The sequence below is a fragment of the Peromyscus leucopus genome, chromosome 1, assembly GCF_004664715.2.
Source record: "Peromyscus leucopus breed LL Stock chromosome 1, UCI_PerLeu_2.1, whole genome shotgun sequence".
NCBI classification, from domain to species: domain Eukaryota; kingdom Metazoa; phylum Chordata; class Mammalia; order Rodentia; family Cricetidae; genus Peromyscus; species Peromyscus leucopus.
In genome coordinates this window covers 68,880,197-68,896,206 of record NC_051063.1, presented here as the reverse complement: position 1 = coordinate 68,896,206, position 16,010 = coordinate 68,880,197, and the positions used below count along the sequence as shown (strand labels likewise).

Sequence of the window (16,010 nt, the reverse complement as noted above, 5' to 3'; positions counted from 1 at the left end):
TTTGTCCTAACTTCCTACAGAGCTGTGCCTGGCTGGAGGTAACATGCATGTCATCAGAACTCAAGTGAAACTTTAGAACCCACTCAAAGTAGTGAAGGAGCTAGTGCAACCCCCAGAGCTGGGGGGAATGTGAGCAACAGAGGACTCCACTGAGCTGTAGCATTACAGGGCCTGGGGGACCTGCACTCATGAGCAGACCATCATATGGCCCAGTGTACCCCCATGCTCCATCCTGCTCTTCTCCCTTTCCTGCACAGCCCAGAAGCCAGTGCAGAGGGAGGGGTGTGGCTAGCAGGGCACAGATGCCCACAGGCTTCTTCTACCAGCCCACCTGGCTGAAGCCAAAGGCTGCCTTGGAGCAAAGTCCGTGGCATAGACTCAGTGAACTCTGCAAATGGGGCAGGGCCTTTTGCAAGGGTGACAGCTGGCTTATTCTACTGACTTTATCAATGTCAGCTCTCTCCCTGTGAAGAGAAACACCAGTCCCTAACACTGCTTCCACCTCATTCTGAGCTTGTGTGAATGACTAGTCCAAACCCATCAACCCCACAGCCCACCCTCTCCTTGACAATGCCCTCCTCTCCTGCCTCAAAGACAGTTCTCTGCATTGCAAGGTATGGGATTTGAGAAAGCGGGCAAACCTGTGTGTTGCCAAGAAGGGAAGGCTGCAAGACAGAGTTCCTGGCAGATTCCCATCCATTCTGAGCTTAGACCCAGAGCCCTGTGATTCCTCTTCTCTGGTCCCAAACCTGGACTTTGAAGCATGGAGCTGCAGTGACCCTTGTGTAGGACCATAGGCTAGACGGAAGGGTGAGTGGTGGGTGAGCTAGTGAGCAAGATCACGAATGCAATGTCTGTGATGGACAGGCATGCTGCCATCACTTGCTGAAAATAGGGTGTGTTGGGAAGCAGATGTTTGATTCAGTGGCTCAGGGCTGGGTTAGCCCCAGGGTGCTCAATTTGAGAGTACTGCTCCCCTCCCACTATACAGATCCATCAGGAATGCTGTCCGACCATCTAAGAAATGAGTCACCCGTGGGCAATGGAACTAAGTGGCTTCTCTGTGTCTCCTGACCCTACAGAGCAGCAGAGAGTGATGCTGCTGAGCAGGTCCCCGTCGGGTCCCAAGAAGTACTTCCCCATCCCAGTGGAGCACCTGGAGGAGGAGATCCGTGTGAGATCAGCAGATGACTGCAAGCGCTTCCGCGAGGAGTTCAATGTGAGTGTGCCGGGTCTCAGTCACCTTGACGAGCAGCACGGCAGTCAGAGCCAGCAGTTCCGGGGACTCAGGAACCTTGTGCCAATTGTGACGCTGCTCAGAAGTGGGGTCTGGAGAGCCGGGTCCCTAGTGCTGTGCCCTTCGCTAGTGCTCACTGCTCCTTGTGAAGTGAGATGGTTGAGTCTGATGCTCCTGGGGGTTACTGCCAGCTCAGCTCCTGGGTACCATGTGTAACACCAGTTGTGATAGACACACTATTCTACCACGGGCTGCCTAGTGGAGGTGGCAGTTTCACGCGTCCCTGCAGACAGCCTCCCCACCAAGCATCTTGTCATGGTCCCCAAGAGGTCCAGCTTCTAATCAGATCAGCAGATGTCCCTCTGAGCCATCGTCATGGCACCGTTCAGTAGTGACGGAGGCTGTCTGCAGGGGACACCAGCTCACGATCAGTGTGTATGCGTTTCTGCTGTTTGTGATGAATCGCTCCCACAACCTCCGAGGAGAAGTGGTTCACTGAGACGTGCCCCGGCCTCCCGATAGTCCCCATAGCCATTTTCAGAACCCCCAACTTAAGACTCAGGGCAGATTAGTCACCCCACCCCCAGAGTTGTCCATTTCCTTTTTTTAAATTTAATTTATGTGTACGTGTGAGTGCTTCACATACATACGTGCACCACACGCATACAGTGCCAGAAGAGGCCATCGGATCCCCTAGAAGTGGAGTTGCCGGTGGTCGTCAGCCACCAAGGAGGCCCTGAGAATGGAACCCAGGTCCTCTACAAGAGCAGAAAGTGCTCCTAACCTCCCAGCTGTCTTTCCAGCCCCCAAGTTGTTAATTTTTAAAATGTCTGTCATAGGGGTAGGCATGAAGCATTGTTTTAGATACAAGGTTCCGTATGGTTGGTGTTTTGAAGTGTTTGGTTCAAATCTTCACCCTGTGTGCGGGGCTGGGAGCTGAACGTTGGGCCTGAGCAAGAGTGGGTGTCCGTGGATGGTTGCCTTGGCCCGTCTCTGTCTCTGTCACATCAGTTGCTCTACTCCAGGTCCCTTCCACCACCAGCAAATGGTACCTGGGGATGGGGACCCTCTGGCAACACCAATGTGAGCCCCAGAGGGCGAGCTTTTTAAACAGCACAGTGTGGTTGTTTCTAGAGGCGTGTGGACTGTGAGGACACGGCAAGGCGCTGGTGCATTTAACCACACTTCACTGACTTTTCAACATTACACCCGCCCCTTGTCTTGCTTCCCTTTTTATCAGTGCCAAGCGGGCTTTCCTCTTTTTTTTTTTTTTTTTTTTAAATTAGGTCATACCGAGAGAGAGCACCGAGCACTCCTGTTCTGAAATTTTACAACTTAGCAGCAGAAGTTAATTCTCCATTTTCAAAATAGCTGTCCCTCGCACTGCTGGTGGAAGCTTGTCCCGCCCTGCTTGTCCCACTTCCTCTTCCACTTCTGTAGTCACGTGTGGGGTGCCAGTAACCCTACTGTTCGTGGAGGGTCTCAGAGGAGGCCAGGAGCAGAACGAGGCAGCGGAGGGACACCGCTCAGGGGCAGAACTCAAGAGGACACAAAAAGTGCAGTAGCCGAGGCTTATTTAAAATATCAAACCAAGGAAAGGGATGGTGAATGAAACAGCTTGAGCACAATCAAGAGAGAACAATGTCAATGTGCTTCCCTGTGGCCAGGGGCTCCGATCTGGGTTGTGTCATGCAGTTACGGATTCTACCATTGTTTAGGAGTTTGATGTTTCCATCATTATGAATTTTGAGCGTTAAATTAGCCATTTAGAAAAGATGTTTCTGAGCTGGTAAGACTGGCTCAGCAGGTAGAGGCACTCACCACCAAGCCTGACGACCTGAGTTCAATCCCCTGAAACCCACCTGGTGGAGGGAGAGAACTGATTTGTGAAAAGTGTCTTCTGACCTTCACATTCATGCCATGGCATGTATGTGTGCACGCAGGCATGCCCTCACAAACACATAAATGTAATCTCAAAATTGTAAGAAGAAAGCCTGTGATAGAAACGAAGTTGCCTCAGAGGCTTGTTTCTGCTGATTCTTGGCTTTTTCTGGAGCCTTGTAAATATTATACCCCAAACAAATTCTTCCCTCACCTGTCGCTCCCAGCCTGCCTCTCTGTAGCCCTCAGCTGCGCAGTCTCCCTGCCTGGCAACGGGCAGCTAGAGATACAGTTGTGGGGTAGTAGAGTGTACACAGCCTGGCTCTTCTCTCCAGTGAGGAACTGACCCTGTCCAAGGCCACACTCCTGCAACATCTCTCTCCTGCCCAGATCAGCCACTCCGGTTCTCAGAGAACACATTTAAGTTCTGTTTTCCTACCACTCCCTTTCTCTGGTCTGATAGCCCCTTCCAAAGGTCCTGGGAGGGATCTGGGTAAGTCTCAACGTGTTTGGATATTCCTGTACTGCCAAGCCCACGTTCACTGTCAGGTGACTGTGAACTTGAGGCTAAGAAGGGGTTTGGCCTCGGATCATCAGTACTGTGGGATGAATGGCTGGAGCTGGCTTGAGTAGTCATCCTGGCCTGGAAGACTTGGCCTGTTTTCTTCACCTCTGCCTCAGTTTCCCTATCTGTGAAGTAGGATTTTCCCTGCCCTGTGGGACTGGGATAACACATAAAGAGAGAAGTAACAGTTAACATGCGGATGAGATGCTATCAGCTAGCTCCGCCTGGAGAGGGCACATCTCTATCCCGTTTCCAGTTCCTGAATTCGGTAGAAAAGGAGGCCCCTGTGCAGTGAGAACCCATCTCTCATGAGCATCTTCTCCAGCTTTGTCCCAGCAAGCTGTGTCAAGCCACAGGCCTGGGACCTGTGCTATGGCAAACACGGCAGAAATACATACAAAGGGAGGGCCTTTTATTTTTGTTTATTTTTATGTTTTTATTTTTTGTATGTAGAAGTCCCAGTATAACCACAAACCAGAGCCGTTCTCTGGTGTTGATGGAACAAACCAGACCTCCTACAGAATGCACCGAGAGTCACCGCAGGCTAACCATCTCCAGGCACTCTTACTTCCCTGGGACTACCAAGCAGCTGAGAACCCCGAGGTCCTGGGTAGCCTGACAGCAGGAAAGCGTACTGGGCCCAGTCTGTGCAGGGGGCCGCTCAGCTTGCTCGGATCAGGAGGACACAGAGAACTTTGCCTAGTTCTGCCCACCTCCCCTTGTCCCATCCTCCAGGACCCTGGGGGGACAGGGTGTACCACCTCATCTCTATGCCCCACCTCTCAGGGCCGCCACACAGCTATGGAAGGGGTGGTCAGAGCTCGATTCCTCTTTCTCTTCAGACTTCCTGGGCCACTACATTGCAGCTACTTCGTCTTCCTTTGTTTTATACAGTCTGTTGTTTTTAGTAGGCTTTATTTTTAGAGCAGTTTCAAGTACACAGAAAAATTACATACATACTGGAGAGTTCCTGTGTACCCTGTCTCTCCATAGAGCGGGTTCCTCTGCCATGGGCCCGCTGCAGGGGAATGCTCCATTTGTTACAATTAATAATCGCCCTTGGCGGCGTCATCACTGAGCTCCTAGGATCTGCTCAGACTGTGGGGTTTGCCAGCTGCACAGTTTCGTGTGCTACTGTGACTGGTTTTTGTGTTCAGGGCTAAAACCTTTTGACAAGGCCTAAGGATGTCATTACAAATTCAGTGTCCAGTGAGGGCCGAGGAGGTAGTGTCAATCCAGCTCTGGTAGTGAATCAAAATTCAAGGAACATGAGTGTTCAGAGCTGGGGACAAAGTGGAGAACCCCTCATTGGCATTGCTAGGATGACCTCTGACTGGTCCCTCCACACTGGCCTAGGCAAAGCCTCTGCCTGTGGCTACGAGGTGTGGTGGCCCCAGAGCAGAGGAGAGGGGGTGTCATACAGCATTCTGATGTAAGCCCTTGGGGAAGAACTGAGTTGGTCACTGAAGAAGTTCCTGCCTGCTAGAGGAAGGTTAGGGCCCTGACCCAAATGAGAGCAATCCCAGGACATCATGGCTATCATCTAAGGCTGCTCTATGAAGCCAGACCCCAACTCCCGGGGTCTTGAAGTGGGACACAGAAAACAAGAAAGCTCACATGTTTCTCCATGCTTGAGTAAGGGAGTCCCTCCAGGGCTGACTACCAGGGTCTACTTCTTCAGCCAAACGATGCTGAGCATATGTCCAATCACGCCTTGGGTCTGGTTCCACGTCATCGGATCATAGGCTAGTTGTGAGGGGAGGCATTAGAGCCACGCACTTTCTCTGTGTGCCTGATCCATCACAAACACTCAGTAAGTAGTAACGCTTCCTCCTTGGAGCCCAGTGGTCCGAGGTCCAGCCAGAGTCAGGCTTAATGTTGAAGCGCATGATTTGAAATACACAGTGCTCTTTACCCTACCTCATCTGAGTATGAAGAGGAACCTGGAAGCAAGCAAGAGGCGAACAGCTGGAGGCAACCAAAAATCAGAGGCAGGGTGACTTTGGTGGTAGAAGGAACTAGAAACCCACGTGTCCACTTAACGCCCAGAGATGGCACTTCTTAGTGTTAGCATGCTTGCAAAGTGAAACTTCCGTTTCACACTGACACTCCTCAACTGGGGTACAGCAGTGTTAAGGTGGTGCATCTTGAGCCTCAAAGAGCCCCCAAACTCCTAGCTGCTGATTCTGTGCCCCGGGGGTGGAGGCTGGGAGAATCAGCATTTCCAGGGAGCTTCTAGACCTGCCCCTGCTGATGTGACCCGATCCACAGAGATACCTGGGTCCTAAGCATGGTGAGGGCTGTGGCTACAGTCACTTTCCAGGATCCTGCTCCTTCTCTCCCACAGCCCAGGCCAGGGTCCCAGCACCCTCTTCTTGGTAGTCTTTGTCCCTCTTTCTCCTGCATCAGAACTCCTTTGGGATCAGTTTGCCTGTACCCAAGGAGTCTCTTCCTGGGCTAAACCTGTGTGGACTGGGGCATGATGGAATTGTGTGAGTGAGTTCTTGACCTTACAAAGTTTAGGATATAACTCATTGTCTGCCCAGTGTCTAATGTGGGGCCTGAGGAGAGACAAGGATGAGGGACAGATGGTAGTTTTAATGCCTGGGCTTGGTAGGGAAACTGATGGGGACCTGGGTTTAGATTCATTAGTGTTCACTCTGTTCTCTATTTCTTCCAGTCATTGCCGTCTGGACATGTACAAGGAACCTTCGATCTAGCAAATAAAGAAGAAAACAGAGAAAAAAACAGATATCCCAACATTCTGCCCAGTAAGACTTCTTTATTGTTGGTGTTTATTGTTTGTTTTTTGCATGATCTGTGCCATGCAGGTTATACTTGGCGCTGCTTTGCAGCCTGCCGGTGACCATGTGCTCAGTGCTCATCCCAGGGAATCCAGGGCCACACTGTCTGAGGGCCTTTTTTCCCTACATGGTGCGTGGACATCATTGTTGCTGTTGACCACTCTGGTTGCTAAGCATACAGGAAGCAAGCTGGGCAGGAATGCTCCTCCCAGGCTTGGGCACCAAGGGACAAGGTCTCTCCTGCCAGATCCTCTCCTGGACACCAGTCTAGGCCTGTTGGTGGCCTTGAGCAGCACCTTGCTTCATATTGAGTGTTTCGAGGCTATCAGGAACAAATCCCCAATGTGCTCTATGGTCCAGAACCAAATGCCAAAATGGCAGAATGAAAAGCCCACATGGGTTTGGCACCCTTGAGAGAAGGCTTAGCAGATCTTATTCTAACCTCAGCAGCAAACCGTAACCATGAGCTGGGGAGTGTGGTTGCCAAGGAAGTGTCAGAGCTAGGGTGCAGGCTGCTGTGGGCTGGGCCTCTCATGACCTGCTGTAGCTGGCTGAGCCTAGTCCTGAGGTGCCTGTCTCACACGCCAGGACAAACCCTGCATGTTCCCATCCACCTTTTCAAAAGCTGGCCCAGGATGCCGAGTCTGCAGCCTTCCCATCCCCCCCAACCACAGATTTACTCTTCAGGCCCACAGAAGAGCAGCCTCAAACAGCTCCACAAAACTCAGACTTACATCCTGAAGAGAGGCCTGCGGCTGCTGCCTGAGACCCTTGCTCTTGAGGAGTGCCTGGTGGAGGCAGGGAGCTGGCCACAGTTAGCTTGGGTGTGCTGTGTGTACATGGAGCTGTAACCTATCCAATATAAGATCTAGATTTCTAGCACTTTCTAGGGGTGGCTCTTCCCCACTGTCCATGTACAAGGCTTTCAGTGATTTTTGTAAAGCCCACCATGATCCTCAGATCCAACTAAACCTAGAGTAATTAACTAATGGGCTTTAGTTTGTCAGCGCTAAGGGAGGAGGAGGTGGTTGTACAGCCAGGCTGTGAGGGTGACTTGTCCCAAGTTTAGACTCTGAACATAGTGACTTTACTGCTGGGCAGGTTGTGGAATCTAAGGAAGAAGGGGACCCATACTGTGGCTCAGTCCCAAGTTTAGACTCTGGACACAATGGCTTTACTGCTGGGGGGTGGGGGTTGTGGAATCCGAAGAAGAGGGACACCCATGCTGTGGCTCATAGCCCAAAGGAGAGAAAGGCAGGGTGGCGTCTGGGCTCTTCAGAGTGGTTTGTGTCAACTGAAAATTGAGATATTCAAAGGTCAGTTTTGACTTTCAGTTTGGTGCTACCCTTCTTGATGAGTTTAATTTATGCCTTGGTTTGGCCCTCGTGTGTTTGGGATGTTAGGTATAGTCAGATCCTAAGACCATGGCGGGCTTTACAGAAATCATTTACAAACCTTGTGCACGGACAGTGGGGAAGAGCTACCTCCAGAAAGTGCTGGAATTCTCGTCCAGGGTCATATATTGGACAGCTCCATGTACCTGAGAGCCCAGGATGCTCAGGTCATCTTACCTAGCTTTCTCTCTTCATCATTAAACCTACTGCCCCCCTAAAGCGAACGCTCACAGACTTAACCAGGAATGCTTCTGAGACAGAGGTGGCAAGTCATACCTGTAGTCCCTGCAGCCTCCAGGCTGAGGCAGGAAGCTCTCCAGATGGAAACCAGCCTGGCCTACATGGAAAGTAAGACCCTGTCTCAAAGGAAAAGAAAAAAAGGAGGAGAGAAGAAACAAGGATGGGAGGAGGGAGAACCAGAGAAAAGAGAAAGGAGAGGCAGACAGACAGACAGACAGACAGGCTGACAGACAGATAGAGGAGTGCTAGTTTCCAGTGAAAGCTCAAGGGAATGGAGTAGATGGCCAAGCTCCTGCAGCAGGCCCAGGTAGGGCACTCAGCTCACAGAGGGCTCATGCCAGCACAGGCTGGGTGCCTTCCACAACCTCTTCCTGCTGTGCACAAGGCTGGGTTGTGCCACAGAAGAAAATCGGCCTGCCCTCTCCCCATGTGAAAGCGTGGCTGCATTCTAACAGTCTGGTTCAACGTTCCCCATAAATTCCCCTGCTCCTGCCCCAGGGTGAGGCCCAACCCCCGTCCTACCCAGGAATAACACTTATCTTGGGGTGTTGACAGCTGTCCAGGACTGTGGGTACGTGGTGTGTTCCACAGGACTGGTGAGCTGTTCCTTGTTGGTTTGAGTTTCCTACGGCATGGAAACATCATGCCTGCCAGGGACCAAGAGCGTCATCCCGGTTAAGGAGAGACTTGTCTGGCTATATGGAATTGTTGGTCATGCTGGGGCAAGCAGTGGGCTGAATCTCATGGAATCAGGTTAGGATCTGCAAGATGGGATGGGGGGGGACCCAATGCTCACAGCTCCAGGTGCCTCCTACCTCCCTTAGCCCACCCCAAGCCAGGGCAGACTTGCAGTAGGTTCAAAGATGCCCCTGGGCTAAAGTGCAGTGTTGGCCGCGGCCTGAGAATCCCAAAGACGGAGTCAAGTGCTCTGAGTCCGGAGGCTAGACTCATGCCTGAGGGGACTCTCTCTGTAGCCAGCAGCCTGATGGCCCTCTGCTGGAAGGATGCCACTGCTGGTAATTTTAGAAAGTGATGTTTTGACAGCAAAATGTGACTTTTCAGGATTAAGAAGCAGGAAGTTCTTAGAAGCTGTGAGAGTCTAAGTCTGCAGATGTTATTTTTTGTCCTGTGTTTCCGTAACTGTTCCACGGTGTAAGTCATTCTAAATTCTCGTGCTTCAGCCAGCATGACATATGCCGGGCCACAGCTGTTTCTACCCCGAGGCGCTGAGCCCCTGAGCAAGTGTCTAGACCTGTGGCTGTGGATTTGGGGTTTGTCATCTTGCCCAGCGTGTATGGGCTAGTAACTGTCCCCAGAGTTGGGCCATACCCTCTGCCTGGAGTAGGACATACAGCTCAGCAATGAAACTCCATCAGGGAGTCTGAGCTAACACACACAGGCCAGCCAACAGCCTTCCGTGTAAAGTGGGCCACAGCCAAAGCCCAAGCTAGCCTGGAACTCTCAGTCCTCCTGCCTCGGCCTCCTGAGTGCTGAGACTATAGTCCTTCCCACTTCAGCTACCTTTTCACTACCTGCTGACACAGTGACAAAGTCTTTGTGGAAGAAAGGGATGAAAGGGCTATGAAGGAACCAGGGCCACAGCTCCCAGGTGTGCACATACATCACTGCAACACCATATATATGTCACACCATATATATACCCATGCCATATATATACCACACCATATATATATACATATATATATTCCATATATATACCACACCACATACACCACACAAATGGTCCACTATAACATATTATACCACACACCTGACAATACACACAACATACACTACATATACATGGTACCATATACCACACATAGTAAACTCACAATCAGCATGCCCTACCACACAACACATACTTATCACACCGAATTATATGTACATACCACGTGTGTATAAACACAATACCACAAAATGCACATACCACACACATACAGCACATATAACTTACAACACACATACCCACCCTACCATACAATATCATTCTCATACTATACAACACATGTCATGTGTGTGTAACACATAACACACAGCACCACAAATATACATAAACATACACCCACCCACCCACACATACACACACACACACACACACACACACACACACACACACACACACACACATATCTCTGGCTGCCTTCCCACTCTGGAAAATACCCCGTTGAGCCAGCTAGACTCTCCACAGTCAATGGTCCAACTGTTGGAGCCCAGCTTCCCTCCAGTCCTGGGGCAGATGGTGAAGAATGGATACTGGAGTTCAGAGTCCCAAGCCCTTTACCCCCAGGTCCTCTGGAAAGCCTGAATGAAAAGACCTAGTTCTTCATTCTGAGGTCCTGCTATGTGCACTGTAGTGGTTAACGTTTGGACCCGTGATGAGAACATGGTCACTTTGCTCCTGCTGTTCTGCCTGTGTGATCATGGGGCCACCTCTCCTCCTCCCTCCCCTGGCTGAGGCACAGGTGGACCACGCAGGGCTTAACAAGGCAGGGGTACCCTGCCCTGCCCTCAAGAGGAGACCTGGTAATGTCCTTCCAGTGACTGGCACTTGGATATGAGACACCCTGGGCCCCTGTAGCTCCTGGTCCTAACACTGTGGCGTTGTTTGCTTTTTCCAGACGATCATTCCAGAGTGATTTTGAGCCAAGTGGATGGAATCCCCTGCTCTGACTACATTAACGCTTCCTACATAGATGTGAGTTGACTGCCTTCCTTCCCCTTGGCCTGATATGAAGCCGATATTGGGTATTTAGGGACGGGGTCTGAAGTGTGATGTGTGGGTGCCTTCCTCTCTGATCCTGAGTATGTGTGTGGTCACCACCCTTCGGGCAGTTTGGTCACACTAGAGTGTGAGGCCATCATGTTTTCTCAGCTTGCCTCTTCACCAGAAGTCACAAAGATAACAGATCCAGGGGGATAATGACCTCAGTGGACACTGGAGGTGTTCAGTCCAGTTCCTTATAGCGTTGACAAACTAGAACCAGCCAGATGCGTCTGACTGGACAAACCGCAATAGGCCATGGAATGAATTTAGGTTTCTTTGAAATTATCATGTAAGGTTTTAAATTTCTTACTTACAATACAAGGAAATAGAAGGATTTGTAGACAATACATGAACCCAGTGAGAAATATAAACATATGTATTTCTGCTTGGGTGTGTGTAGGAAAACAAAACAACAAAGAATAATAGTGAAGGCCATAGGAAAACAGTACCTGTTATCTCTGAGGTTGCTGGTGGGTTTGGTTTTCATATTACCCTTCCTTGTTTTCTACATTCTCTGGGGCGAATCTCCCCCCCCCTTCTATGAACAAAGTGGTCCCTTGGGCAAAGATTGTCTTGGATAATTACAGGTCTGACTTCATTTTTCTAGGGTTACAAAGAAAAGAACAAATTCATAGCTGCTCAAGGTAAGCAAGCTTTCGAGTTAGTTCATGTCTGCGCCGTATTTTTAGAAAGTCACTCAAATCTCTAACTGCCAGCAATACCAGAGATTCACCGTGTCCGACACCCATGCTGTGTGCCCCTCTGGGACTTCACGGCACACACAAGGGGCCTCTGGTTGCCCTTCTGCCACCCTGAGACTCAGTAGGTAACTTTGACTTCCTTCAGCTGACTGAGCTCCCAAAGGCTCCTACTTTGCGGGGAGGACAGGATGGAGGAGCTTTTAGATGAAGGCCATGGCCACCATGGCTCAGCCACAAACTCCTGACCTTACCCTTGGACCTAGACCCATCCTGTGCTTAGAGAACCTTCTAGTCTTCCAGAGGCTGCCTTTCCAGGTTCAGCAACTCCCCAGGGGTCAGTGAAGCTAAACTAGACTTCCCTTCCTCCTCCTGGACGGCCAGATTCCCTAGAAATAGAAGCACTCCTTACACACAGGGGACCGTGCCCTCCGTTAATGAGAGAAAAATCTGTCAAACGTTGGTGGAAATGTAAAAAAGGTCTGCATTTCTGTCGTTAGCTCCGGCTTGCCGAGGAAGGATTTCTTTATCTCCTCACTCCCTCCTCCTGAGCATAGAACTCTTAGCCTGAGGATCGCCAAATAGTTGTTATACCTGTAAGCACTGTGTCAAATTCAGACAGGAAGGGGACAAAGGGCAGAGAAGTTTCTTCTTCCTGATCTCTCTCTCTCCCTCTCCTCCCCTTCCCTCCTTCACACACACACACACACACACACACACACACACTCACACTCATATTCACTCATACATATTCGCATTCCAATTCGTCTGAAGGGCCCTGTGACTCTGAGGGACTCTGTGGTGGCTCCTAGCTACTATGACAAGCAAAGCAGAGATGGCCCTCAAATGTCCTCCTCCTGTCCCCCCACCTCCGTTTTTTTTTTTTTTTTTTTTGTTGTTGTTGTTGTTGTTTTGGTTTTTTTGGGGTTTTTTTTTGTTTTTGTTTTTGTTTGCCTGTGAGTTAACATAGCCGCCCAGATTCTGCCTGCTACACAGCAAGCTTCCAGGTTGCAGGGCCTGTCTTGTGTCTGGGGAAGGTGGGAGCCTTCTAAGACTGAATTCATGGGGTGAGCTTAGATGGCTCCTTCACGCTGACCTTCCACTCTGCACACAGGCCCTAAACAGGAGACAGTGAATGACTTCTGGAGGATGGTCTGGGAGCAGAAGTCAGCCACCATTGTCATGCTGACCAATCTGAAGGAGAGGAAGGAGGTAAGTTCCCCTGCTCTGACCCCCATAGCTTTTCCGTGTGGCCTGGCACTCACCAGGGAGGCCCTGACCACTTCTTCTACCTGGACACCTCTCTTCTATTAGTGGGGGGCAAACAGCACCCAGACCTTCCAGCACCCTATCTTGAAGTCAGTTCTCCACACTTCCATACCTCACTGTCCTGCTCTAACATAGGGAATCATAGTTCCCTTCTTTGTATGAAGATCGTCTCGGGCACTCAGAGCTCGAATCCCACTGGAGAGGAACAAACTTTAGAGTGGAAGGTATTGGTGTGTTTTGCATGTGGTGAACCTGGCTGCCAATGAATGCCATTGCACAGGCCTTTCCTAGACTAGAGAAATGGTTGCCAACGACAGGCACATGGAAGTCGTGCCTGTACACCTGAATTTAAAGCATCAGCTAGGAACGAGAGGTACAGTTGCCTTGTCTCCTATCAAACAGACCCTGGTAGCATCTGCTGAGCCTGAGTCTCCATCCCCAGTGCCAGAAACTGGCTCTGATGCAGGCTGGAGGGAGATTTGAAGCCCTGACAGACCTGTTGTTGGCACAGAACTCTTTTTTCCAAGTGAAAGGGGAATTGGAAGCCTGAGGGGTGCTTCCTCAGGTGGGGAGACCCAGCTAGTAGACTGTGCTTCTGGCATGTTCCAGCATGAAGGCCCAGCTTGGCAGAAGGCATCTGCCTGCTGGGCTGCCACACAAGGCTCTCTGCATGGGTGGCACTAGCCTGGTCCTCACGGTACCCCATGTGCTGAGGACATGGGCAGGGCCTACAGGGTTTGAGTAGAACACCCAGTCTTGGAGTGCACAGGAGACAAAGATTGGACTGATAGACAGAATAGGCACAGAGTGCTCCTGTCCCCAGGGCACCTGACTGGTGGGCTCCGTGCCCAGCAGTACGGGGGGAGGGGGGACCTCCAGTGTCCATTTCTGATTTTCTCATTATCAGGGAGAAAACAGTGGGAACAGAGTGGGGATGGCTGTTTCTTACTTACTTCATGACTCCTACCCTTGTTGTCCTCTGTTGCCAATGGAAAGAGCCACAGGAGGGAAACAGAGCTCTTACCATAGATTTCCTGCCCTGTGAGGAGGGACCCCCCTCCTGTAGACAGGGAGACTGACCGTCATCGGAGTCCTCGCATCTCTGTGACCCACTGCCCACAGAGACCAGGTCTTCCAAGGACTGCTTCTCCAAAAGGTCACCATTGTAGCCCTAAGCAGAGGCAGAGGACCTCTGTCCCCCTGTGCCCTGGGTGGTGCCATCCATCTCAATCTCCCCTCGAACCTCCTGCTATGTTTTTCTGGCCTTGTGACTCAGGGCTGCCCTGCTGGTTCTCTCATTTTCCACTACCTCAGATGGAGTCGTTTCTCAAGAGAGTTCCTTTTCCTTGGTGGCTTTCACTGTGGTCTCCACAATGTCCTCATCCTGGGCAGTATGTTGCAAAACCCAACTGGCATCTTGTGACCTGAGGGAGGCCTGAGGGTAGGGCAGCCAAGAGTTCCCTGGGGCCTGAGACCCCTGTTCCTATCATTGCAGGAACCTTTCTGGGAAGAATTGCTTGAGAACCCCAGGGGGACCAAGACTCACCCAAACCAGACCTTTAAGTGTCACCACAGGCCACATTCAATGCCCTGTGACTATAGGCCAGCTTAGGTCAGGACACACGGAGAGGTAATGTTTGTCTCATAATGTTAACAAGGATGCTGGTCTCCATGGTGCCAGGCATCTTTTTAGGAGCCTGATGATCCTGGAGAACAGGCCAGTTTGCTGTGCCATTCACTGGCATTTCTCAGACAAGCTGTGAGGTGCCTGGAGACATGCTAAGTTTTAGAGATTTCTCCAAGGAAGATTGTGCAGTTCTTTCCCCTCTGCTGTGGTCCCCACTGGTCCATATGCTGTGCTAACTCATAGCTGACTGCCTGAGAGATTCTAGGGCTTGTCTCAGGTAAAGAACTGCCTCTGTGGCCAGGAGCACCTCATAGGTTCCCACGTTAGTGTGACTTCATGAGTGGCATGCAGGGTGGCCACCATGAGTGGCCTGACCAGAAGGAAACAGAGTGCTGGGCCCCAGGGAAATGCCCAGTGAGGGCATTCTGGAGTATGGGGCTCACTCCAGCCGGAGGGTTGTTGGGGTCAGGCTCCCTAGCTCTAAAGAGAGAAAGTTTAGCATGGACAGGCAGGGCTGGAGTAACAGGGTGTGAGGGGTAAGGGAGTGAGCAAATGAGATGTTACTTGTCCAACCCAAAACACTCTGCTTGGGCCACCACAGCCACATTTGTCACCTGTGAGGCCTCGCTTTCCTCCTTTATGAAAGACACGCCCTTGCCAGGTAATCCTCCCAGCTCCTGGGGAGCTGACTGCTGACCTGGGTAACTTGACGGTGTGCAGATCGTGGGAGGCCATGTGTTGGACTGTGTCTTGATTCTTTTCCTTCCATTGCTCCTCACAGGAGAAGTGTTACCAGTACTGGCCGGACCAGGGCTGCTGGACCTATGGGAACATCCGGGTGTGTGTGGAGGATTGCGTGGTTCTGGTGGACTACACCATCCGCAAGTTCTGCATCCATCCGGTACACATGAATATCTCATGTTGGCTTCTCAGGAGCTAGGTTGGGGGGCTTTACAGTGTGAAGAACTGCCCTGCCTTGCCCTGCCCCCGGCATGGCAGGAACTCTAAGCGAGGCTGTGGCTGCAGGGTTGGGGCGTGGGACAGAATGGGACAGAGTGAGTGAGTGATCAAGGACCTGATCTGCAGAGTGCTGGGCACTTTGACTCCCAGCAACTGTCATGGGCCTCCCTAGGAGGTGGGTGAGCCAACTGGAGAGGTAGGGGATTCAATGTGGGGGGGGGGGCTTTCCCCCTGCACCAAGCAGGCAGTGTGCACCAAGTTCTAGCAGGGTCCAGTATGAGGTCTTTTACACCCTAGCATTGTGAGACACGATTGTTTGTCTGTTTGTTTATTTGTTTGAGACAGGGTCTCACTATATGGTCCAGGCTAGCCTAGAACTCTGTATGAAGCACACTGGCTTCAGACTTACAGAGACCCATCTGCCTTTGCCTCCCAAGTGATGGGGTTAAAGATGTGAGCCACCATGTCCCGTGACAGGAGTGTTTTATAATGGTGTCGAAATTATGTTCAGAATCTCCTCCATGTTTATCATGCTTGTTTCAAGACAGCCTCCAATAAAAATGCTTGT

The 16,010-nt window shown here is 51.0% G+C and overlaps 1 protein-coding gene across 4 annotated transcripts in view; it reads left to right on the top strand.

Moving 5' to 3' along the window:
* Nucleotides 1-16,010, top strand: part of Ptpre (protein tyrosine phosphatase receptor type E) — a 149,591-nt gene that overhangs the window by 114,719 nt on the left and 18,862 nt on the right. For all 4 annotated transcript variants that reach the window (XM_037209626.1, XM_028869034.2, XM_028869053.2 and 1 more), the window contains 6 exons: nucleotides 1,083-1,219; nucleotides 6,364-6,454; nucleotides 10,743-10,819; nucleotides 11,496-11,532; nucleotides 12,701-12,798; nucleotides 15,264-15,383. In XM_037209626.1, coding sequence (XP_037065521.1) covers nucleotides 1,083-1,219; nucleotides 6,364-6,454; nucleotides 10,743-10,819; nucleotides 11,496-11,532; nucleotides 12,701-12,798; nucleotides 15,264-15,383 — 560 coding nt within the window. The remainder of the gene's footprint in view (nucleotides 1-1,082; nucleotides 1,220-6,363; nucleotides 6,455-10,742; nucleotides 10,820-11,495; nucleotides 11,533-12,700; nucleotides 12,799-15,263; nucleotides 15,384-16,010) is intronic.